Consider the following 27,761-nt stretch of genomic DNA (forward strand, 5'->3'; position numbering starts at 1 on the left):
ATAGCAGCAGCTATAGGTCAGATACTGTTAGCACTCCTAATAGCAGCAGCTATAGGTCAGATACTGTTAGCACTCCTAATAGCAGCAGCTGTAGGTCAGATACTGTTACCACTCCTAATAGCAGCAGCTATAGGTCAGATACTGTTATCATTACCACTCCTAATAGCAGCAGCTATAGGTCAGATACTGTTATTATTACCACTCCTAATAGCAGCAGCTATAGGTCAGATACTGTTTCCACTCCTAATAGCAGCAGCTATAGGTCAGATACTGTTTCCACTCCTAATAGCAGCAGCTATAGGTCAGATACTGTTATTATTACCACTCCTAATAGCAGCAGCTATAGGTCAGATACTGTTATTATTATCACTCCTAATAGCAGCAGCTATAGGTCAGATACTGTTATTATTATCACTCCTAATAGCAGCAGCTATATGTCAGATACTGTTATTATTACCACTCCTAATAGCAGCAGCTATAGGTCAGATACTGTTACCACTCCTAATAGCAGCAGCTATATGTCAGATACTGTTACCACTCCTAATAGCAGCAGCTATATGTCAGATACTGTTACCACTCCTAATAGCAGCAGCTATATGTCAGATACTGTTACCACTCCTAATAGCAGCAGCTATAGGTCAGATACTGTTATTATTACCACTCCTAATAGCAGCAGCTATAGTTCAGATACTGTTATTATTACCACTCCTAATAGCAGCAGCTATAGGTCAGATACTGTTATTATTACCACTGCTAATAGCAGCAGCTATAGGTCAGATACTGTTATCATTACCACTCCTAATAGCAGCAGCTGTAGGTCAGATACTGTTATTATTACCACTCCTAATAGCAGCAGCTGTAGGTCAGATACTGTTACCACTCCTAATAGCAGCAGCTATAGGTCAGATACTGTTACCACTCCTAATAGCAGCAGCTATAGGTCAGATACTGTTATTACTACCACTCCTAATAGCAGCAGCTATAGGTCTGATACTGTTACCACTCCTAATAGCAGCAGCTATAGGTCAGATACTGTTATTACTACCACTCCTAATAGCAGCAGCTATAGGTCTGATACTGTTACCACTCCTAATAGCAGCAGCTATAGGTCAGATACTGTTATTATTACCACTCCTAATAGCAGCAGCTATAGGTCAGATACTGTTATTATTACCACTCCTAATAGCAGCAACTATAGGTCAGATACTGTTACCACTCCTAATAGCAGCAGCTATAGGTCAGATACTGTTATTATTACCACTCCTAATAGCTGCAGCTATAGGTCAGATACTGTTATTATTACCACTCCTAATAGCAGCAGCTATAGGTCAGATACTGTTACCACTCCTAATAGCAGCAGCTATAGGTCAGATACTGTTATTATTACCACTCCTAATAGCAGCAGCTATAAGTCAGATACTGTTATTATTACCACTCCTAATAGCAGCAGCTATAGGTCAGATACTGTTATTATTACCACTCCTAATAGCAGCAACTATAGGTCAGATACTGTTACCACTCCTAATAGCAGCAGCTATAGGTCAGATACTGTTATTATTACCACTCCTAATAGCAGCAGCTATAGGTCAGATACTGTTACCACTCCTAATAGCAGCAGCTATAGGTCAGATACTGTTATTATTACCACTCCTAATAGCAGCAGCTATAGGTCAGATACTGTTACCACTCCTAATAGCAGCAGCTATAGGTCAGATACTGTTACCACTCCTAATAGCAGCAGCTATAGGTCAGATACTGTTATTATTATCACTCCTAATAGCAGCAGCTATAGGTCAGATACTGTTATTATTACCACTCCTAATAGCAGCAGCTATAGGTCAGATACTGTTATCATTACCACTCCTAATAGCAGCAGCTATAGGTCAGATACTGTTATTATTACCACTCCTAATAGCAGCAGCTATAGGTCTGATACTGTTATTATTACCACTCCTAATAGCAGCAACTATAGGTCAGATACTGTTACCACTCCTAATAGCAGCTGCTGTAGGTCAGATACTGTTACCACTCCTAATAGCAGCAGCTATAGGTCAGATACTGTTACCACTCCTAATAGCAGCAGCTATAGGTCAGATACTGTTACCACTCCTAATAGCAGCAGCTATAGGTCAGATACTGTTACCACTCCTAATAGCAGCAGCTATAGGTCAGATACTGTTACCACTCCTAATAGCAGCAGCTATAGGTCAGATACTGTTACCACTCCTAATAGCAGCAGCTATAGGTCAGATACTGTTACCACTCCTAATAGCAGCAGCTATAGGTCAGATACTGTTACCACTCCTAATAGCAGCAGCTATAGGTCAGATACTGTTACCACTCCTAATAGCAGCAGCTATAGATCAGATACTGTTATTATTATCACTCCTAATAGCAGCAGCTATAGGTCAGATACTGTTATTATTATCACTCCTAATAGCAGCAGCTATAGGTCAGATACTGTTACCACTCCTAATAGCAGCAGCTATATGTCAGATACTGTTACCACTCCTAATAGCAGCAGCTATATGTCAGATACTGTTACCACTCCTAATAGCAGCAGCTATATGTCAGATACTGTTACCACTCCTAATAGCAGCAGCTATATGTCAGATACTGTTACCACTCCTAATAGCAGCAGCTATAGGTCAGATACTGTTATTATTACCACTCCTAATAGCAGAAGCTATAGGTCAGATACTGTTACCACTCCTAATAGCAGCAGCTACAGGTCAGATACTGTTATTATTACCACTCCTAATAGCAGCAGCTATAGGTCAGATACTGTTACCACTCCTAATAGCAGCAGCTATAGGTCAGATACTGTTACCACTCCTAATAGCAGCAGCTATAGGTCAGATATTGTTACCACTCCTAATAGCAGCAGCTATAGGTCAGATACTGTTACCACTCCTAATAGCAGCAGCTATAGGTCAGATACTGTTATTATTACCACTCCTAATAGCAGCAGCTATAGGTCAGATAATGTTATTATTACCACTCCTAATAGCAGCAGCTATAGGTCAGATACTGTTACCACTCCTAATAGCAGCAGCTATAGGTCTGATACTGTTACCACTCCTAATAGCAGCAGCTATAGGTCAGATACTGTTATTATTACCACTCCTAATAGCAGCAGCTATAGGTCAGATACTGTTATTATTACCACTCCTAATAGCAGCAGCTATAGGTCAGATACTGTTATTGTTACCACTCCTAATAGCAGCAGCTATAGGTCAGATACTGTTACCACTCCTAATAGCAGCAGCTATAGGTCAGATACTGTTACCACTCCTAATAGCAGCAGCTATAGGTCAGATACTGTTACCACTCCTAATAGCAGCAGCTATAGGTCAGATACTGTTACCACTCCTAATAGCAGCAGCTATAGGTCAGATACTGTTATTATTACCACTCCTAATAGCAGCAGCTATAGGTCAGATACTGTTACCACTCCTAATAGCAGCAGCTATAGGTCAGATACTGTTATTATTACCACTCCAAATAGCAGCAGCTATAGGTCAGATACTGTTACCACTCCTAATAGCAGCAGCTATAGGTCAGATACTGTTAGCACTGCTAATAGCAGCAGCTGTAGGTCAGATACTGTTACCACTCCTAATAGCAGCAGCTATAGGTCAGATACTGTTATCATTACCACTCCTAATAGCAGCAGCTATAGGTCAGATACTGTTATTATTACCACTCCTAATAGCAGCAGCTATAGGTCAGATACTGTTTCCACTCCTAATAGCAGCAGCTATAGGTCTGATACTGTTACCACTCCTAATAGCAGCAGCTTTAGGTCAGATACTGTTACCACTCCTAATAGCAGCAGCTATAGGTCAGATACTGTTATTATTACCACTCCAAATAGCAGCAGCTATAGGTCAGATACTGTTACCACTCCTAATAGCAGCAGCTATAGGTCAGATACTGTTACCACTCCTAATAGCAGCAGCTATAGGTCAGATACTGTTACCACTCCTAATAGCAGCAGCTGTAGGTCAGATACTATTACCACTCCTAATAGCAGCAGCTATAGGTCAGATACTGTTATCATTACCACTCCTAATAGCAGCAGCTATAGGTCAGCTACTGTTATTATTACCACTCCTAATAGCAGCAGCTATAGGTCAGATACTGTTACCACTCCTAATAGCAGCAGCTATAGGTCAGATACTGTTATTATTACCACTCCTAATAGCAGCAGCTATAGGTCAGATACTGTTACCACTCCTAATAGCAGCAACTATAGGTCAGATACTGTTACCACTCCTAATAGCAGCAGCTATAGGTCTGATACTGTTACCACTCCTAATAGCAGCAGCTTTAGGTCAGATACTGTTATTATTACCACTCCTAATAGCAGCAGCTATAGGTCAGATACTGTTACCACTCCTAATAGCAGCAGCTATAGGTCAGATACTGTTACCACTCCTAATAGCAGCAGCTTTAGGTCAGATACTGTTATTATTACCACTCCTAATAGCAGCAGCTATAGGTCAGATACTGTTACCACTCCTAATAGCAGCAGCTATAGGTCAGATACTGTTACCACTCCTAATAGCAGCAGCTATAGGTCAGATACTGTTACCACTCCTAATAGCAGCAGCTATAGGTCAGATACTGTTACCACTCCTAATAGCAGCAGCTATAGGTCAGATACTGTTATTATTATCACTCCTAATAGCAGCAGCTTTAGGTCAGATACTGTTATTATTATCACTCCAAATAGCAGCAGCTATAGGTCAGATACTGTTACCACTCCTAATAGCAGCAGCTATAGGTCAGATACTGTTATTATTATCACTCCTAATAGCAGCAGCTTTAGGTCAGATACTGTTATTATTATCACTCCTAATAGCAGCAACTATAGGTCAGATACTGTTACCACTCCTAATAGCAGCAGCTATATGTCAGATACTGTTACCACTCCTAATAGCAGCAGCTATATGTCAGATACTGTTACCACTCCTAATAGCAGCAGCTATATGTCAGATACTGTTACCACTCCTAATAGCAGCAGCTATAGGTCAGATACTGTTATTATTACCACTCCTAATAGCAGCAGCTATAGGTCAGATACTGTTACCACTCCTAATAGCAGCAGCTACAGGTCAGATACTGTTATTATTACCACTCCTAATAGCAGCAGCTATAGGTCAGATACTGTTACCACTCCTAATAGCAGCAGCTATAGGTCAGATACTGTTACCACTCCTAATAGCAGCAGCTATAGGTCAGATATTGTTACCACTCCTAATAGCAGCAGCTATAGGTCAGATACTGTTACCACTCCTAATAGCAGCAGCTATAGGTCAGATACTGTTATTATTACCACTCCTAATAGCAGCAGCTACAGGTCAGATACTGTTATTATTACCACTCCTAATAGCAGCAGCTATAGGTCAGATACTGTTATTATTATCACTCCTAATAGCAGCAGCTATAGGTCAGATACTGTTATTATTACCACTCCTAATAGCAGCAGCTATAGGTCAGATACTGTTATTATTACCACTCCTAATAGCAGCAGCTATAGGTCAGATACTGTTATTGTTACCACTCCTAATAGCAGCAGCTATAGGTCAGATACTGTTACCACTCCTAATAGCAGCAGCTATAGGTCAGATACTGTTACCACTCCTAATAGCAGCAGCTATAGGTCAGATACTGTTACCACTCCTAATAGCAGCAGCTATAGGTCAGATACTGTTACCACTCCTAATAGCAGCAGCTATAGGTCAGATACTGTTATTATTACCACTCCTAATAGCAGCAGCTATAGGTCAGATACTGTTACCACTCCTAATAGCAGCAGCTATAGGTCAGATACTGTTATTATTACCACTCCAAATAGCAGCAGCTATAGGTCAGATACTGTTAGCACTGCTAATAGCAGCAGCTGTAGGTCAGATACTGTTACCACTCCTAATAGCAGCAGCTATAGGTCAGATACTGTTATCATTACCACTCCTAATAGCAGCAGCTATAGGTCAGATACTGTTATTATTACCACTCCTAATAGCAGCAGCTATAGGTCAGATACTGTTTCCACTCCTAATAGCAGCAGCTATAGGTCAGATACTGTTACCACTCCTAATAGCAGCAGCTATAGGTCAGATACTGTTATTATTATCACTCCTAATAGCAGCAGCTATAGGTCAGATACTGTTATTATTATCACTCCTAATAGCAGCAGCTATAGGTCAGATACTGTTACCACTCCTAATAGCAGCAGCTATATGTCAGATACTGTTACCACTCCTAATAGCAGCAGCTATATGTCAGATACTGTTACCACTCCTAATTTCAGCAGCTATATGTCAGATACTGTTACCACTCCTAATAGCAGCAGCTATAGGTCAGATACTGTTATTATTACCACTCCTAATAGCAGCAGCTATAGGTCAGATACTGTTACCACTCCTAATAGCAGCAGCTACAGGTCAGATACTGTTATTATTACCACTCCTAATAGCAGCAGCTATAGGTCAGATACTGTTACCACTCCTAATAGCAGCAGCTATAGGTCAGATACTGTTACCACTCCTAATAGCAGCAGCTATAGGTCAGATATTGTTACCACTCCTAATAGCAGCAGCTATAGGTCAGATACTGTTACCACTCCTAATAGCAGCAGCTACAGGTCAGATACTGTTATTATTACCACTCCTAATAGCAGCAGCTATAGGTCAGATACTGTTATTATTACCACTCCTAATAGCAGCAGCTATAGGTCAGATACTGTTATTATTACCACTCCTAATAGCAGCAGCTATAGGTCAGATACTGTTATTGTTACCACTCCTAATAGCAGCAGCTATAGGTCAGATACTGTTACCACTCCTAATAGCAGCAGCTATAGGTCAGATACTGTTACCACTCCTAATAGCAGCAGCTATAGGTCAGATACTGTTACCACTCCTAATAGCAGCAGCTATAGGTCAGATACTGTTACCACTCCTAATAGCAGCAGCTATAGGTCAGATACTGTTACCACTCCTAATAGCAGCAGCTATACGTCAGATACTGTTATTATTACCACTCCTAATAGCAGCAGCTATAGGTCAGATACTGTTATTGTTACCACTCCTAATAGCAGCAGCTATAGGTCAGATACTGTTACCACTCCTAATAGCAGCAGCTATAGGTCAGATACTGTTACCACTCCTAATAGCAGCAGCTATAGGTCAGATACTGTTACCACTCCTAATAGCAGCAGCTATAGGTCAGATACTGTTACCACTCCTAATAGCAGCAGCTATAGGTCAGATACTGTTACCACTCCTAATAGCAGCAGCTATAGGTCAGATACTGTTATTATTACCACTCCTAATAGCAGCAGCTATAGGTCAGATACTGTTACCACTCCTAATAGCAGCAGCTATAGGTCAGATACTGTTATTATTACCACTCCAAATAGCAGCAGCTATAGGTCAGATACTGTTACCACTCCTAATAGCAGCAGCTATAGGTCAGATACTGTTAGCACTGCTAATAGCAGCAGCTGTAGGTCAGATACTGTTACCACTCCTAATAGCAGCAGCTATAGGTCAGATACTGTTATCATTACCACTCCTAATAGCAGCAGCTATAGGTCAGATACTGTTATTATTACCACTCCTAATAGCAGCAGCTATAGGTCAGATACTGTTACCACTCCTAATAGCAGCAGCTATAGGTCAGATACTATTACCACTCCTAATAGCAGCAGCTATAGGTCAGATACTGTTATCATTACCACTCCTAATAGCAGCAGCTATAGGTCAGCTACTGTTATTATTACCACTCCTAATAGCAGCAGCTATAGGTCAGATACTGTTACCACTCCTAATAGCAGCAACTATAGGTCAGATACTGTTACCACTCCTAATAGCAGCAGCTATAGGTCAGCTACTGTTATTATTACCACTCCTAATAGCAGCAGCTATAGGTCAGATACTGTTACCACTCCTAATAGCAGCAGCTATAGGTCAGATACTGTTACCACTCCTAATAGCAGCAGCTATAGGTCAGATACTGTTATTATTACCACTCCTAATAGCAGCAGCTATAGGTCAGATACTGTTACCACTCCTAATAGCAGCAACTATAGGTCAGATACTGTTACCACTCCTAATAGCAGCAGCTATAGGTCTGATACTGTTACCACTCCTAATAGCAGCAGCTTTAGGTCAGATACTGTTATTATTACCACTCCTAATAGCAGCAGCTATAGGTCAGATACTGTTACCACTCCTAATAGCAGCAGCTATAGGTCAGATACTGTTACCACTCCTAATAGCAGCAGCTATAGGTCAGATACTGTTACCACTCCTAATAGCAGCAGCTATAGGTCAGATACTGTTACCACTCCTAATAGCAGCAGCTATAGGTCAGATACTGTTATTATTATCACTCCTAATAGCAGCAGCTTTAGGTCAGATACTGTTATTATTATCACTCCTAATAGCAGCAGCTATAGGTCAGATACTGTTACCACTCCTAATAGCAGCAGCTATATGTCAGATACTGTTACCACTCCTAATAGCAGCAGCTATATGTCAGATACTGTTACCACTCCTAATAGCAGCAGCTATATGTCAGATACTGTTACCACTCCTAATAGCAGCAGCTATAGGTCAGATACTGTTATTATTACCACTCCTAATAGCAGCAGCTATAGGTCAGATACTGTTACCACTCCTAATAGCAGCAGCTACAGGTCAGATACTGTTATTATTACCACTCCTAATAGCAGCAGCTATAGGTCAGATACTGTTACCACTCCTAATAGCAGCAGCTATAGGTCAGATACTGTTACCACTCCTAATAGCAGCAGCTATAGGTCAGATATTGTTACCACTCCTAATAGCAGCAGCTATAGGTCAGATACTGTTACCACTCCTAATAGCAGCAGCTACAGGTCAGATACTGTTATTATTACCACTCCTAATAGCAGCAGCTATAGGTCAGATACTGTTATTATTATCACTCCTAATAGCAGCAGCTATAGGTCAGATACTGTTATTATTACCACTCCTAATAGCAGCAGCTATAGGTCAGATACTGTTATTATTACCACTCCTAATAGCAGCAGCTATAGGTCAGATACTGTTATTGTTACCACTCCTAATAGCAGCAGCTATAGGTCAGATACTGTTACCACTCCTAATAGCAGCAGCTATAGGTCAGATACTGTTACCACTCCTAATAGCAGCAGCTATAGGTCAGATACTGTTACCACTCCTAATAGCAGCAGCTATAGGTCAGATACTGTTACCACTCCTAATAGCAGCAGCTATAGGTCAGATACTGTTATTATTACCACTCCTAATAGCAGCAGCTATAGGTCAGATACTGTTACCACTCCTAATAGCAGCAGCTATAGGTCAGATACTGTTATTATTACCACTCCAAATAGCAGCAGCTATAGGTCAGATACTGTTAGCACTGCTAATAGCAGCAGCTGTAGGTCAGATACTGTTACCACTCCTAATAGCAGCAGCTATAGGTCAGATACTGTTATCATTACCACTCCTAATAGCAGCAGCTATAGGTCAGATACTGTTATTATTACCACTCCTAATAGCAGCAGCTATAGGTCAGATACTGTTTCCACTCCTAATAGCAGCAGCTATAGGTCAGATACTGTTATTATTATCACTCCTAATAGCAGCAGCTATAGGTCAGATACTGTTATTATTATCACTCCTAATAGCAGCAGCTATAGGTCAGATACTGTTACCACTCCTAATAGCAGCAGCTATATGTCAGATACTGTTACCACTCCTAATAGCAGCAGCTATATGTCAGATACTGTTACCACTCCTAATTTCAGCAGCTATATGTCAGATACTGTTACCACTCCTAATAGCAGCAGCTATAGGTCAGATACTGTTATTATTACCACTCCTAATAGCAGCAGCTATAGGTCAGATACTGTTACCACTCCTAATAGCAGCAGCTACAGGTCAGATACTGTTATTATTACCACTCCTAATAGCAGCAGCTATAGGTCAGATACTGTTACCACTCCTAATAGCAGCAGCTATAGGTCAGATACTGTTACCACTCCTAATAGCAGCAGCTATAGGTCAGATATTGTTACCACTCCTAATAGCAGCAGCTATAGGTCAGATACTGTTACCACTCCTAATAGCAGCAGCTATAGGTCAGATATTGTTACCACTCCTAATAGCAGCAGCTATAGGTCAGATACTGTTACCACTCCTAATAGCAGCAGCTATAGGTCAGATACTGTTATTATTACCACTCCTAATAGCAGCAGCTATAGGTCAGATACTGTTATTATTACCACTCCTAATAGCAGCAGCTATAGGTCAGATACTGTTATTATTACCACTCCTAATAGCAGCAGCTATAGGTCAGATACTGTTATTGTTACCACTCCTAATAGCAGCAGCTATAGGTCAGATACTGTTACCACTCCTAATAGCAGCAGCTATAGGTCAGATACTGTTACCACTCCTAATAGCAGCAGCTATAGGTCAGATACTGTTACCACTCCTAATAGCAGCAGCTATAGGTCAGATACTGTTACCACTCCTAATAGCAGCAGCTATAGGTCAGATACTGTTACCACTCCTAATAGCAGCAGCTATACGTCAGATACTGTTATTATTACCACTCCTAATAGCAGCAGCTATAGGTCAGATACTGTTATTGTTACCACTCCTAATAGCAGCAGCTATAGGTCAGATACTGTTACCACTCCTAATAGCAGCAGCTATAGGTCAGATACTGTTACCACTCCTAATAGCAGCAGCTATAGGTCAGATACTGTTACCACTCCTAATAGCAGCAGCTATAGGTCAGATACTGTTACCACTCCTAATAGCAGCAGCTATAGATCAGATACTGTTATTATTATCACTCCTAATAGCAGCAGCTATAGGTCTGATACTGTTATTATTACCACTCCTAATAGCAGCAGCTATAGGTCAGATACTGTTACCACTCCTAATAGCAGCAGCTATAGATCAGATACTGTTATTATTATCACTCCTAATAGCAGCAGCTATAGGTCAGATACTGTTATTATTATCACTCCTAATAGCAGCAGCTATAGGTCAGATACTGTTATTATTACCACTCCTAATAGCAGCAGCTATAGGTCTGATACTGTTACCACTCCTAATAGCAGCAGCTATAGGTCAGATACTGTTACCACTCCTAATAGCAGCAGCTATAGGTCAGATACTGTTATTGTTATCACTCCTAATAGCAGCAGCTATAGGTCAGATACTGTTACCACTCCTAATAGCAGCAGCTATATGTCAGATACTGTTACCACTCCTAATAGCAGCAGCTATATGTCAGATACTGTTACCACTCCTAATAGCAGCAGCTATATGTCAGATACTGTTACCACTCCTAATAGCAGCAGCTATATGTCAGATACTGTTACCACTCCTAATAGCAGCAGCTATAGGTCAGATACTGTTATTATTACCACTCCTAATAGCAGAAGCTATAGGTCAGATACTGTTACCACTCCTAATAGCAGCAGCTACAGGTCAGATACTGTTATTATTACCACTCCTAATAGCAGCAGCTATAGGTCAGATACTGTTACCACTCCTAATAGCAGCAGCTATAGGTCAGATACTGTTACCACTCCTAATAGCAGCAGCTATAGGTCAGATATTGTTACCACTCCTAATAGCAGCAGCTATAGGTCAGATACTGTTACCACTCCTAATAGCAGCAGCTATAGGTCAGATACTGTTATTATTACCACTCCTAATAGCAGCAGCTATAGGTCAGATAATGTTATTATTACCACTCCTAATAGCAGCAGCTATAGGTCAGATACTGTTACCACTCCTAATAGCAGCAGCTATAGGTCTGATACTGTTACCACTCCTAATAGCAGCAGCTATAGGTCAGATACTGTTATTATTACCACTCCTAATAGCAGCAGCTATAGGTCAGATACTGTTATTGTTACCACTCCTAATAGCAGCAGCTATAGGTCAGATACTGTTACCACTCCTAATAGCAGCAGCTATAGGTCAGATACTGTTACCACTCCTAATAGCAGCAGCTATAGGTCAGATACTGTTACCACTCCTAATAGCAGCAGCTATAGGTCAGATACTGTTACCACTCCTAATAGCAGCAGCTATAGTTCAGATACTGTTAGCACTGCTAATAGCAGCAGCTGTAGGTCAGATACTGTTACCACTCCTAATAGCAGCAGCTATAGGTCAGATACTGTTATCATTACCACTCCTAATAGCAGCAGCTATAGGTCAGATACTGTTATTATTACCACTCCTAATAGCAGCAGCTATAGGTCAGATACTGTTTCCACTCCTAATAGCAGCAGCTATAGGTCTGATACTGTTACCACTCCTAATAGCAGCAGCTTTAGGTCAGATACTGTTACCACTCCTAATAGCAGCAGCTATAGGTCAGATACTGTTATTATTACCACTCCAAATAGCAGCAGCTATAGGTCAGATACTGTTACCACTCCTAATAGCAGCAGCTATAGGTCAGATACTGTTACCACTCCTAATAGCAGCAGCTATAGGTCAGATACTGTTACCACTCCTAATAGCAGCAGCTGTAGGTCAGATACTATTACCACTCCTAATAGCAGCAGCTATAAGTCAGATACTGTTATCATTACCACTCCTAATAGCAGCAGCTATAGGTCAGCTACTGTTATTATTACCACTCCTAATAGCAGCAGCTATAGGTCAGATACTGTTACCACTCCTAATAGCAGCAGCTATAGGTCAGATACTGTTATTATTACCACTCCTAATAGCAGCAGCTATAGGTCAGATACTGTTACCACTCCTAATAGCAGCAACTATAGGTCAGATACTGTTACCACTCCTAATAGCAGCAGCTATAGGTCTGATACTGTTACCACTCCTAATAGCAGCAGCTATAGGTCAGATACTGTTATTATTACCACTCCTAATAGCAGCAGCTATAGGTCAGATACTGTTACCAGTCCTAATAGCAGCAGCTATAGGTCAGATACTGTTATTATTACCACTCCTAATAGCAGCAGCTTTAGGTCAGATACTGTTATTATTACCACTCCTAATAGCAGCAGCTATAGGTCAGATACTGTTACCACTCCTAATAGCAGCAGCTATAGGTCAGATACTGTTACCACTCCTAATAGCAGCAGCTATAGGTCAGATACTGTTACCACTCCTAATAGCAGCAGCTATAGGTCAGATACTGTTACCACTCCTAATAGCAGCAGCTATAGGTCAGATACTGTTATTATTACCACTCCTAATAGCAGCAGCTACAGGTCAGATACTGTTATTATTACCACTCCTAATAGCAGCAGCTTTAGGTCAGATACTGTTATTATTATCACTCCTAATAGCAGCAGCTATAGGTCAGATACTGTTACCACTCCTAATAGCAGCAGCTATATGTCAGATACTGTTACCACTCCTAATAGCAGCAGCTATATGTCAGATACTGTTACCACTCCTAATAGCAGCAGCTATATGTCAGATACTGTTACCACTCCTAATAGCAGCAGCTATAGGTCAGATACTGTTATTATTACCAGTCCTAATAGCAGCAGCTATAGGTCAGATACTGTTACCACTCCTAATAGCAGCAGCTACAGGTCAGATACTGTTATTATTACCACTCCTAATAGCAGCAGCTATAGGTCAGATACTGTTACCACTCCTAATAGCAGCAGCTATAGGTCAGATACTGTTACCACTCCTAATAGCAGCAGCTATAGGTCAGATATTGTTACCACTCCTAATAGCAGCAGCTATAGGTCAGATACTGTTACCACTCCTAATAGCAGCAGCTACAGGTCAGATACTGTTATTATTACCACTCCTAATAGCAGCAGCTATAGGTCAGATACTGTTATTGTTACCACTCCTAATAGCAGCAGCTATAGGTCAGATACTGTTACCACTCCTAATAGCAGCAGCTATAGGTCAGATACTGTTACCACTCCTAATAGCAGCAGCTATAGGTCAGATACTGTTACCACTCCTAATAGCAGCAGCTATAGGTCAGATACTGTTACCACTCCTAATAGCAGCAGCTATAGGTCAGATACTGTTATTATTACCACTCCTAATAGCAGCAGCTATAGGTCAGATACTGTTACCACTCCTAATAGCAGCAGCTATAGGTCAGATACTGTTATTATTACCACTCCAAATAGCAGCAGCTATAGGTCAGATACTGTTATTATTATCACTCCTAATAGCAGCAGCTATAGGTCAGATACTGTTACCACTCCTAATAGCAGCAGCTATATGTCAGATACTGTTACCACTCCTAATAGCAGCAGCTATAGGTCAGATACTGTTAGCACTGCTAATAGCAGCAGCTATAGGTCAGATACTGTTATTATTACCACTCCTAATAGCAGCAGCTATAGGTCAGATACTGTTATCATTACCACTCCTAATAGCAGCAGCTATAGGTCAGATACTGTTATTATTACCACTCCTAATAGCAGCAGCTATAGGTCAGATACTGTTTCCACTCCTAATAGCAGCAGCTATAGGTCAGATACTGTTACCACTCCTAATAGCAGCAGCTATAGGTCAGATACTGTTATTATTATCACTCCTAATAGCAGCAGCTATAGGTCAGATACTGTTACCACTCCTAATAGCAGCAGCTATATGTCAGATACTGTTACCACTCCTAATAGCAGCAGCTATATGTCAGATACTGTTACCACTCCTAATAGCAGCAGCTATATGTCAGATACTGTTACCACTCCTAATAGCAGCAGCTATAGGTCAGATACTGTTATTATTACCACTCCTAATAGCAGCAGCTATAGGTCAGATACTGTTACCACTCCTAATAGCAGCAGCTATAGGTCAGATACTGTTACCACTCCTAATAGCAGCAGCTACAGGTCAGATACTGTTATTATTACCACTCCTAATAGCAGCAGCTATAGGTCAGATACTGTTACCACTCCTAATAGCAGCAGCTATAGGTCAGATACTGTTACCACTCCTAATAGCAGCAGCTATAGGTCAGATATTGTTACCACTCCTAATAGCAGCAGCTATAGGTCAGATACTGTTACCACTCCTAATAGCAGCAGCTACAGGTCAGATACTGTTATTATTACCACTCCTAATAGCAGCAGCTATAGGTCAGATACTGTTACCACTCCTAATAGCAGCAGCTATAGGTCAGATACTGTTACCACTCCTAATAGCAGCAGCTATAGGTCAGATACTGTTATCATTACCACTCCTAATAGCAGCAGCTATAGGTCAGATACTGTTATCATTACCACTCCTAATAGCAGCAGCTATAGGTCAGATACTGTTATTATTACCACTCCTAATAGCAGCAGCTATAGGTCAGATACTGTTATTATTACCACTCCTAATAGCAGCAGCTATAGGTCAGATACTGTTATTGTTACCACTCCTAATAGCAGCAGCTATATGTCAGATACTGTTACCACTCCTAATAGCAGCAGCTATATGTCAGATACTGTTACCACTCCTAATAGCAGCAGCTATATGTCAGATACTGTTACCACTCCTAATAGCAGCAGCTATAGGTCAGATACTGTTATTATTACCACTCCTAATAGCAGCAGCTATAGGTCAGATACTGTTACCACTCCTAATAGCAGCAGCTATAGGTCAGATACTGTTACCACTCCTAATAGCAGCAGCTACAGGTCAGATACTGTTATTATTACCACTCCTAATAGCAGCAGCTATAGGTCAGATACTGTTACCACTCCTAATAGCAGCAGCTATAGGTCAGATACTGTTACCACTCCTAATAGCAGCAGCTATAGGTCAGATATTGTTACCACTCCTAATAGCAGCAGCTATAGGTCAGATACTGTTACCACTCCTAATAGCAGCAGCTACAGGTCAGATACTGTTATTATTACCACTCCTAATAGCAGCAGCTATAGGTCAGATACTGTTATTATTACCACTCCTAATAGCAGCAGCTATAGGTCAGATACTGTTATTATTACCACTCCTAATAGCAGCAGCTATAGGTCAGATACTGTTATTGTTACCACTCCTAATAGCAGCAGCTATAGGTCAGATACTGTTACCACTCCTAATAGCAGCAGCTATAGGTCAGATACTGTTACCACTCCTAATAGCAGCAGCTATACGTCAGATACTGTTATTATTACCACTCCTAATAGCAGCAGCTATAGGTCAGATACTGTTATTATTACCACTCCTAATAGCAGCAACTATAGGTCAGATACTGTTACCACTCCTAATAGCAGCAGCTATAGGTCAGATACTGTTATTATTACCACTCCTAATAGCAGCAGCTATAGGTCAGATACTGTTATTGTTACCACTCCTAATAGCAGCAGCTATAGGTCAGATACTGTTATTATTACCACTCCAAATAGCAGCAGCTATAGGTCAGATACTGTTACCACTCCTAATAGCAGCAGCTATAGGTCAGATACTGTTATTATTACCACTCCAAATAGCAGCAGCTATAGGTCAGATACTGTTACCACTCCTAATAGCAGCAGCTATAGGTCAGATACTGTTATTATTACCACTCCTAATAGCAGCAGCTATAGGTCAGATAATGTTATTATTACCACTCCTAATAGCAGCAGCTATAGGTCAGATACTGTTACCACTCCTAATAGCAGCAGCTATAGGTCAGATACTGTTACCACTCCTAATAGCAGCAGCTATAGGTCAGATACTGTTATTATTACCACTCCTAATAGCAGCAGCTATAGGTCAGATACTGTTACCACTCCTAATAGCAGCAGCTATACGTCAGATACTGTTAGCACTGCTAATAGCAGCAGCTGTAGGTCAGATACTGTTACCACTCCTAATAGCAGCAGCTATAGGTCAGATACTGTTATCATTACCACTCCTAATAGCAGCAGCTATAGGTCAGATACTGTTATTATTACCACTCCTAATAGCAGCAGCTATAGGTCAGATACTGTTTCCACTCCTAATAGCAGCAGCTATAGGTCTGATACTGTTACCACTCCTAATAGCAGCAGCTTTAGGTCAGATACTGTTACCACTCCTAATAGCAGCAGCTATAGGTCAGATACTGTTATTATTACCACTCCAAATAGCAGCAGCTATAGGTCAGATACTGTTACCACTCCTAATAGCAGCAGCTATAGGTCAGATACTGTTACCACTCCTAATAGCAGCAGCTGTAGGTCAGATACTATTACCACTCCTAATAGCAGCAGCTATAGGTCAGATACTGTTATCATTACCACTCCTAATAGCAGCAGCTATAGGTCAGCTACTGTTATTATTACCACTCCTAATAGCAGCAGCTATAGGTCAGATACTGTTACCACTCCTAATAGCAGCAGCTATAGGTCAGATACTGTTATTATTACCACTCCTAATAGCAGCAGCTATAGGTCAGATACTGTTACCACTCCTAATAGCAGCAACTATAGGTCAGATACTGTTACCACTCCTAATAGCAGCAGCTATAGGTCTGATACTGTTACCACTCCTAATAGCAGCAGCTTTAGGTCAGATACTGTTACCACTCCTAATAGCAGCAGCTATAGGTCAGATACTGTTATTATTACCACTCCTAATAGCAGCAGCTATAGGTCAGATACTGTTATTATTACCACTCCTAATAGCAGCAACTATAGGTCAGATACTGTTACCACTCCTAATAGCAGCAGCTATAGGTCAGATACTGTTACCACTCCTAATAGCAGCAGCTATAGGTCAGATACTGTTATTATTACCACTCCTAATAGCAGCAACTATAGGTCAGATACTGTTACCACTCCTAATAGCAGCAACTATAGGTCAGATACTGTTACCACTCCTAATAGCAGCAGCTATAGGTCAGATACTGTTATTATTACCACTCCTAATAGCAGCAGCTATAGGTCAGATACTGTTATTATTACCACTCCTAATAGCAGCAACTATAGGTCAGATACTGTTACCACTCCTAATAGCAGCAGCTATAGGTCAGATACTGTTACCACTCCTAATAGCAGCAGCTATAGGTCAGATACTGTTACCACTCCTAATAGCAGCAGCTGTAGGTCAGATACTATTACCACTCCTAATAGCAGCAGCTATAGGTCAGATACTGTTATCATTACCACTCCTAATAGCAGCAGCTATAGGTCAGCTACTGTTATTATTACCACTCCTAATAGCAGCAGCTATAGGTCAGATACTGTTACCACTCCTAATAGCAGCAGCTATAGGTCAGATACTGTTATTATTACCACTCCTAATAGCAGCAGCTATAGGTCTGATACTGTTACCACTCCTAATAGCAGCAGCTATAGGTCAGATACTGTTATTATTACCACTCCTAATAGCAGCAGCTATAGGTCAGATACTGTTACCACTCCTAATAGCAGCAGCTATAGTTCAGATACTGTTATTATTACCACTCCTAATAGCAGCAGCTATAGATCAGATACTGTTATTATTACCACTCCTAATAGCAGCAGCTATAGGTCAGATACTGTTATTATTATCACTCCTAATAGCAGCAGCTATAGGTCTGATACTGTTATTATTACCACTCCTAATAGCAGCAGCTATAGGTCAGATACTGTTACCACTCCTAATAGCAGCAGCTATAGGTCTGATACTGTTACCACTCCTAATAGCAGCAGCTTTAGGTCAGATACTGTTATTATTACCACTCCTAATAGCAGCAGCTATAGGTCAGATACTGTTACCACTCCTAATAGCAGCAGCTATAGGTCAGATACTGTTATTATTACCACTCCTAATAGCAGCAACTATAGGTCAGATACTGTTACCACTCCTAATAGCAGCAGCTATAGGTCAGATACTGTTATTATTATCACTCCTAATAGCAGCAGCTATAGGTCAGATACTGTTACCACTCCTAATAGCAGCAGCTATAGGTCAGATACTGTTACCACTCCTAATAGCTGCAGCTATAGGTCAGATACTGTTATTATTACCACTCCCAATAGCAGCAGCTATAGGTCAGATACTGTTACCACTCCTAATAGCAGCAGCTATAGTTCAGATACTGTTATTATTACCACTCCCAATAGCAGCAGCTATAGGTCAGATACTGTTACCACTCCTAATAGCATCAGCTATAGGTCAGATACTGTTACCACTCCTAATAGCAGCAGCTATAGGTCAGATACTGTTACCACTCCTAATAGCAGCAGCTGTAGGTCAGATACTGTTATTATTACCACTCCTAATAGCAGCAACTATAGGTCAGATACTGTTACCACTCCTGATAGCAGCAGCTATAGGTCAGATACTGTTACCACTCCTAATAGCAGCAGCTATAGGTCAGATACTGTTATTATTACCACTCCTAATAGCAGCAGCTATAGGTCAGATACTGTTATTATTACCACTCCTAATAGCAGCAGCTATAGGTCAGATACTGTTATTATTACCGCTCCTAATAGCAGCAGCTATAGGTCAGATACTGTTACCACTCCTAATAGCAGCAGCTATAGGTCAGATACTGTTATTATTACCACTCCTAATAGCATCAGCTATAGGTCAGATACTGTTATTATTACCACTCCTAATAGCAGCAGCTATAGGTCAGATACTGTTACCACTCCTAATAGCAGCAGCTATAGGTCAGATACTGTTACCACTCCTAATAGCAGCAGCTATAGGTCAGATACTGTTGCCACTCCTAATAGCAGCAGCTATAGGTCAGATACTGTTACCACTCCTAATAGCAGCAGCTATAGGTCAGATACTGTTACCACTCCTAATAGCAGCAGCTATAGGTCCGATACTGTTACCACTCCTAAAAGCAGCAGCTATAGGTCAGATACTGTTACCACTCCTAATAGCAGCAGCTATAGGTCAGATACTGTTATTATTACCGCTCCTAATAGCAGCAGCTATAGGTCAGATACTGTTACCACTCCTAATAGCAGCAGCTATAGGTCAGATACTGTTATTATTACCACTCCTAATAGCATCAGCTATAGGTCAGATACTGTTACCACTCCTAATAGCAGCAGCTATAGGTCAGATACTGTTATTATTACCACTCCTAATAGCAGCAGCTATAGGTCAGATACTGTTACCACTCCTAATAGCAGCAGCTATAGGTCAGATACTGTTACCAGTCCTAATAGCAGCAGCTATAGGTCAGATACTGTTATTATTACCACTCCTAATAGCAGCAGCTATAGTTCAGATACTGTTATTATTACCACTCCCAATAGCAGCAGCTATAGGTCAGATACTGTTACCACTCCTAATAGCAGCAGCTATATGTCAGATACTGTTATTATTACCACTCCTAATAGCAGCAGCTATAGGTCAGATACTGTTACCACTCCTAATAGCAGCAGCTATAGGTCAGATACTGTTATTATTACATTTACATTACATTTAAGTCATTTAGCAGACGCTCTTATCCAGAGCGACTTACAAATTGGTGCATTCACCTTATGATATCCAGTGGAACAACCACTTTACAATAGTGCATCTAAATCTTTTAAGGGGGGGGGGGGGTTAGAAGGATTACTTTATCCTATCCTAGGTATTCCTTAAAGAGGTGGGGTTTCAGGTGTCTCCGGAAGGTGGTGATTGACTCGTGAGGGAGCTTGTTCCACCATTGGGGTGCCAGAGCAGCGAACAGTTTTGACTGGGCTGAGCGGGAACTGTGCTTCCTCAGAGGTAGGGGGGCCAGCAGGCCAGTGGTGGATGAACGCAGTGCCCTTGTTTGGGTGTAGGGCCTGATCAGAGCCTGAAGGTATGGAGGTGCCGTTCCCTTCACAGCTCCGTAGGCAATCACCATGGTCTTGTAGCGGATGCGAGCTTCAACTGGAAGCCAGTGGAGAGAGCGGAGGAGCGGGGTGACGTGAGAGAACTTGGGAAGGTTGAATACCACTCCCAATAGCAGCAGCTATAGGTCAGATACTGTTACCACTCCTAATAGCAGCAGCTATAGGTCAGATACTGTCACTGTTACCACTCCTAATACAGACAGTATTATTATGGTAGATACGTGTTTGTTGTCTCTTCACTGGTGTGTGTATCTCTGTCCAGGTGTGGCATGCTGTCTGAGGCAGGTGGACCGTACAGGGAAACTCCTGCCCCCAGGTACTATGACGCTCACACATTAACACATACAAACAATTAAGACGAAGTAAGAGTTATATGTATTGATGCAGGGCTCAACATACAGGGCTGCCTGCTGGCCCGGGGAGGTTTTGGAAGCCCTCCGGGCCAGTCAAACCGCCACGTCAATGACCCCCCAAAGTAATATTGTAATAATGATATTTTCAATCTAGATTATATGTATAATTGTTGAAAAAACAGACACATTCCCAAAGCTGTTAGTTTGTTATGTAGATTATCACACGCTCACGGACTAGTTCATCTGTCGGGCAGCAAGAGTGAGCAGCTCGCCACTGGTTGTCGTGTGGAGCGGCACACAGAAGAAGAACAGTAGTATGGTTGCTGGTAGGGTATGTAGGAAAGATGTTTCAACTTAGCATTTACTGACAGATACTATAAGGCAACAATGGGTATGTAAAACAAGTTTTTAAGATGTTTGGCCCAAGTCTTGGTTAAATCTTTGCAATGCACAGTTTCGTCATCATGCTCTGTTTGAATGACCGTATCTCAAGGCTTTCCATAACCTTCCCAGTTAAATGTTGACTACACAGGAGGCCTACCTGGCACAGTTCTTTCAAGAAGATTTGTGTCAATAGGGTGGGCATTTGTTTTGCCATCACATGTATATTGTAGGCTCCATGGTACAGTAGCTCTACACTGCTAGACAAACACAATGGTCTCTTGCAAGGTGAGCAATTTAATAAAAAATAAACATAAGCATTGTTGGGACTTAAAATATTCAATTTTTGTTGTTTTTCTATAAATAAATAAATACAGTGTGATTTTGATAGTGAAAACCTGAGAACTCGGAAACCGGGAAAAACGAACTGTAGGTAAAGATAAAACTGATTTAATTGGCCCTACAACTGTAGCTAAAGATACAACTGATTTTATTGGCCCTACAACTGTAGCTAAAGATAAAACTGATTTAATTGGCCCTACAACTGTAGCTAAAGATACAACTGATTTTATTGGCCCTACAACTGTAGCTAAAGATAAAACTGATTTAATTGGCCCTACAACTGTAGCTAAAGATACAACTGATTTTATTGGCCCTACAACTGTAGCTAAAGATAAAACTGATTTAATTGGCCCTACAACTGTAGCTAAAGATACAACTGATTTTATTGGCCCTACAACTGTAGCTAAAGATAAAACTGATTTTATTGGCCCTACAACTGTAGCCTGCTGACTGTTCAAAATCGCAACAATAACACAACACCCTTTTTGAGATTGCGGGAAGTTTTATTTTTCCCTCCAATCAATCAATTTAAATGTGATATTGTCAAGTAAAATGTAATTATTTGTGTATGGGTGGTAGGTTATTATAGGTTAGCTTGCTCAGCCTGCAAACTAAAGATAAAATCACCTGACATTGATTTTTTGGGGGGGCAGTGGCTTTCATTTGGCAATGGCCCGGTGTGCCACTGGTAATTTACCTGAATGTCAAGCCCTGTTTGTGTTTGTGTGTTGCCTCCCCCAGTGTGTGAGGAGCTGAGTGTTCGTGACGCTGGGGTTAGGCTGATGACCTCCCTGTCCCTCTGTCCTGGAACGGCCCCCAAAGACACACAGATGTTCCTGTACTTCAGCGTGGGGACAGCACCCTCCTCTGGCTTGGAGGGGGAAATCATTGTAGAGCGGTCCAGCACAGTTAAACAGGTGGGGAATGACTGCGTATCGTTTGGTCTGCTGGTTGGTCTATCTGCCTGCGTGTGTCTGTCTCTCTGTCAGACAGTGTATCTGGTTCTCTGCTAATGAGTGCTAATCCTATCCATACATCCTATTGTAGTGTCTGAAGAAAATGTTGGAGTCAGCAAGACTTGAAGGTAAAACTATTGGATTATAGAGTGTGTGCATTTGTGTTAATGGTGTCGGGTTAATGGTGTAAGGGTAATGGTGTCGGGTTAATGGTGTGTGTGTGTTGTGTGTACAGGGGACGGTTGGCATCTAAGGAGGCTGGACTGGTGTGAGGAGGTGGGAGAGGCTTTGATGGACGAGGTCAGTAACCAGAATGATAAAACTGGTTGTTTGGATGCTGATTGGTTGATACAGGGAGTTATTCATGACAATCCCCCGGGTAATGCCTGTTAACAGTTTAATTTGAGTTATCAATGCTCCTTCATCGTCCCACAGCCCAGCCAGGCAATTAATAAGCTTGATCTCCCCTGGGACAAAAATGTCTCAACCATTGAGGTTTGTCTAAGCCTTGTTGCCTGCCCCGCCGACCTGTGCAACAACGTTGCAGGTTTTTTTGTTTGCGATCTCCACCGTGCCATAGAGAATGATCGTGTCCAGAGGAGACTCATTATAATGGATATATCCAAAGAAATGGCAATAGAGGTAAAGGTAATACAAACGGAAATGCGCATAGTTTGCTGTCAGTTCAGCTGCTTAACATAATTGTGTGTTCGCTTTAGTTGACTAGTTGGCAAAGGAGAAGAAGCCAACTTGCATAACAAAAAGTGTTTTTCTTAGAACGGACGACCAGCCCGCTTGGCTGACAACTTCAGAATCTCAGAACTAACGACTGGCTTTTGCCTGGACTATATCGTCTGGTGGAAGGATGAAATAAAACAAATGTACTCATTAAAACATATATATTTTTTATGAAAACAGGTTCATCTTTTTTTATAGGTCGGCAATTGTTTTGTTAAAGCAATAAGGGCCCTCGAACCCGGGGATTATCGTGAATAACACCGTCCTAAGGGCCGTTTCCTCGGACCTCCGCTTCGCGTCAGGCTTAAGAACAGGCCATAGTCGAGTGTTATTCTCACGATAATCCCTGGGTCCTAATAAATTATTGGTTCAGCGAAATCAGGAAGTGGGATACATTTTCCGCTCTCTTTTTCACTCACTGCCACAATCTCTCTCGTTTCTTCCCCAGGAGGCGTCTCTCTCAGAGCTGAAGATGAGTCATGGAGACACTCTGGTGATTACTGAGGGACGACTTCCTCCCAAGGTACACTCAACTTCCTGTTCTCTTACAACCCCATTTACTCTCTACAGACACGTATTCCCTCTCTCACGTCCCCCCCCCCCCCCTCTCTCTCTCTCAGGGTTTTCTGAAGCTGTCAGTCTGGCTGTATTTGGAGCCGAGCGCCTACCCCGTTGTCTCTATGGAAACAGAGGTCAACGGCATGGCCGCGGTGTCCACGGAGGGTCAGAGGTTGGAGGTCATGACTGCAGGTGAGACACACACACACACACACACACACAGTATGAAACCAAGTTCACTGGTTAAAATGTGTGTGTGTTTAGTGGGCGGAGCCATGGTGGAGCTGAGGACTGTGGGACAGGTGGAGATCTCAGAGGAGGCTACACTGGAAGAGCTGAAGACTCAGGTAGTCTGTGTGTGTGTGTTGATACTGCTCCTTCTAGCGAGTGTATGTCCATGCTGTGTGTGTTAATACTCTGTGTGTTAGGTGCTGACCCTGCCGGCGCTGCAGTATGTGTGTGTGCCCACTCCTGCGTTTCTGCGTGTGTGGCAGCTGGAGGGACAGAGACTAACATGTATCCTCAGAGGACAACAACACACACTCAGGTACACACACACTCCTCCCTCTCACGTCTGCCCATCTCCTCTCGTACCTTTCTTTTTCTCAACAACAAGTATCTGTTCACAGGAAGTTGAAGTTGAGCAGTGGGGTGGAGTTTTGTGTGCAGCAGCTACTGAGAGAAGAGGATCTTGGGTAAGCCTGGGGTTATTCTACTCTCATTGGTCAGTTAAGCAGATACCGGAAGCATGATTTCTGGATCTGTTGTTATCCCTCCCTCGCTCTTTTCTTCCTCTCCCTCCATCTTATTGCCCCATTTCCCCCCTCCCCCAGTCCAAAGGAGGTGTTGCTGCGTGTCCAGATGGGGGTGCCAGGGGAGAGGGGTTACTACCCTCCAGAGGAACTGGTCTGGGATGCTTCTCGAGACCCTTCCCCCAGATCGCTACGCTCTGCCCTGGCCTCAACATACGGCCTCTCTCCTGACTCCCTGCTACTGGCCAAGCACCAGCCACACACACACACCTGGGAGACTTTCTCCAACTGGGTAAGAGATGTAGATGTAGGGAGGGAAGCCTGATGTTTTATTGTCACTCTCCTGTGGTTTATTGTATGACTCTTCCTGGCGCGTGTTGATGATGCGTGCACACAGAGCCAGCAGGTGTCCAAACGGAAGAAGAAGAAAAAGGCGGAGTCTCTGCTTGGAGCGCCTTTCCACCTTAAAGACGGTGACATCATCGGTGTCAAGGTAACAAATGCACCTCTATGGTTCATCGTATTGGTTGCTTTCCAGCCTGCTCTGCTTTAATTGGACAGAACTTGCTTGTTGAATGTGACATGGTTTTCTGATTGGCTAATACGTCGACAGTAACATGGTGTTTTCTGATTGGACAGAACCTGTTGATTGACAATAACCGGGACTTTAGCACCCAACAGGATGAGCAGAGGTTGAGGGAAGAGAAGGAGCAACGCAGGAAAGGGTGGGGCTTCTTAAAAGATCCAATGAGACTCAGGTCACAGTGTTGACACTGCTTTTCGTGTATGACATTAGCTTTACAAGAAAGTGTATTTATAGTTAAAGTTAATATAAATACATAAGTAAATATATACATTTTACATTGATACTATTTCCTTTTTACTCCTGTAGAGGGCAGTGTGCAGGGGCTGAAGTTGAGACCAACCGAGGGGTGGGACCAGAGAAGAAGATGGGGCCAATCAAGGCCAGAAAGCCTGAGGTGGCCCTGTCAATCAACGTGGGGGTGTTCAGATAGCCTCGCCTCACACACACATACAGTACACATGCGCACACACAGACTTTCTCACCGTGGCATCGCTCAACATCATGAACAATCTTCTGGACGTCTGTTTGTACGCCAAACATTTTTGATAATGTGTTCACACAGCATGACCCCCCATAGATCTGCTATCTACTGCTAGTGTAGGTCTGGTGGTGGGATGACTTACAGGTTCACTATACAGACCTCTGTCTACTCAATGTCACAAGCTGCAGTCTCTGACTATTCCTTCATCTCTCTGTCACTACCTCTGGATCCCTTCTCCCCTCTACATGAGACCCAATAGGAACCAGTGTTTCTACATGAGATCCAATAGGAACCAGTATTTCCACTCATAGTACTGGGTGTATTACATATATATTGTTATGTATTTACAGTATCTGCTGATTAGTTTGCAATGGTACACACCACAGAGGTATAGATATGTACCAGTAGATTATAGATAATATATACACCTATATTTCTAATAAGAGTTAGTGGGTTTATATTCATGCCTTAACATGGACGAGCCACAATTCAGCTCAGTCCAGAATAGTCCTCCCTACCTCATTTCTCTACCTCTGTTGCGCCCTCTCTCGCTCTACCTTTCTTTCCCTCCTAACTTCATCTTCGCTTAGTGGTCTCACCCTATCGCCATTTTCCTTTCATGGGAAAGAGTCCCATGTGTTTTCTCTGTATCCCATCATGCCTCTGTACCGGAGTTGATCACGTTAATCATATGATAATTATGTTTGTTTCATGGAGTGGGTGTGTGTGGACGGACTTCAGGGAGTTAAAATAATGAATGGATCATTTAACTAATATGTCATACATAACTTTTAGAAATGGCGGTTGGACAGCGAATACGAGCGACTTTGTTTTGGATTATGAGATTATTTGATTTCCTAACTAATCTGATGTTTTTATTTTTGCATTTGCTGTAAGAATAACTTAAGTTAGTTTTGAGTACAGTATGACTTCTACTTGTGGTGTGGGTCAGTGCCAAGAAGCAAGGTTTGACAGATGGAGAGTTTTTTGTGTTTTGGATTAAATACAGAATAAAACAGATCAAGGTGCATGTTTGCAAATCTTGTTTTATTTCTTTTGAAGTCATGATGCATGTTTACAGACCTTTATCATTTGCATATTCTCTGCTGCAACCACGAATCATTGTAGGCCAACACATTTGAATTTACAACATGTTGCCAGTGCCAAGAAGCAAATTCTCCATACAACCATCATATTTAGCTATACCAAAACAATGCTTATCAAACATGCTGAACAATTAATCAAATGGCCATCTCTGGACTATTTACATTGACTGACCCCCCCCTTTGTTTTGTCCACTGCTGCTACTCGCTGTTTATTATCTATGCATAGTCACTTCACCCCTACCTACATGTACAAATGACCTCGACTAACCTGTACCCCGCACATTGACTTGGTACTGGTACCCCCTTTTATATAGCCTCGTTATTTTTATTCTGTTACTTTTTATTTTAGTTTTTACTTTAGTTTATTTAGTAAATATTTTCTTAACTCTTTCTTGAGCTACATTGTTGGTTAAGGGCTTGTAAGTAAGCATTTCACAGTAAGGTCTACAACTGTTGTATTCGGCGCTTGTGACAAACAGGATTTAATTTGACATAAATGATGTGTGATACTGACCTGTCCTGGGTTAGGTGGTGACAGGGCTGTGGGAGGTGTTGCTTTCAGCATCATGTTGTGCATTATGATCTGATGCATTCTGCATCAACATCAGCTCCACCATGTCTAACACACACACACTCACACACACTCCCCACAAGTAGCTGCATTTGGCATTTGTGTGTGCGTGTACCTTTGATGCTCCCAGACCTTGGTGCAGGGTAAGGCTG

General features: G+C 41.9%; 1 protein-coding gene across 2 annotated transcripts in view; it reads left to right on the forward strand.

Moving 5' to 3' along the window:
• LOC106575363 (ubiquitin carboxyl-terminal hydrolase 40) overlaps positions 1-26,960 on the forward strand; it is a 54,842-nt gene extending 27,882 nt beyond the window's left edge. For both annotated transcript variants that reach the window (XM_014151846.3, XM_014151847.3), the window contains exons 19-31: positions 21,048-21,101; positions 22,603-22,778; positions 22,909-22,945; positions 23,053-23,117; positions 24,004-24,078; positions 24,176-24,305; positions 24,378-24,460; positions 24,542-24,660; positions 24,743-24,808; positions 24,947-25,157; positions 25,263-25,358; positions 25,505-25,590; positions 25,758-26,960. In XM_014151846.3, the coding sequence (XP_014007321.3) occupies positions 21,048-21,101; positions 22,603-22,778; positions 22,909-22,945; positions 23,053-23,117; positions 24,004-24,078; positions 24,176-24,305; positions 24,378-24,460; positions 24,542-24,660; positions 24,743-24,808; positions 24,947-25,157; positions 25,263-25,358; positions 25,505-25,590; positions 25,758-25,881 (1,322 nt within the window). In that variant the 3' untranslated portion in view covers positions 25,882-26,960. The remainder of the gene's footprint in view (positions 1-21,047; positions 21,102-22,602; positions 22,779-22,908; positions 22,946-23,052; positions 23,118-24,003; positions 24,079-24,175; positions 24,306-24,377; positions 24,461-24,541; positions 24,661-24,742; positions 24,809-24,946; positions 25,158-25,262; positions 25,359-25,504; positions 25,591-25,757) is intronic.
• Positions 26,961-27,761: the final 801 nt, after the last annotated feature.

The sequence above is a fragment of the Salmo salar genome, chromosome 17 (assembly GCF_965601325.2).
Source record: "Salmo salar chromosome 17, fSalSal1, whole genome shotgun sequence".
In the NCBI taxonomy this organism is placed as follows: domain Eukaryota; kingdom Metazoa; phylum Chordata; class Actinopteri; order Salmoniformes; family Salmonidae; genus Salmo; species Salmo salar.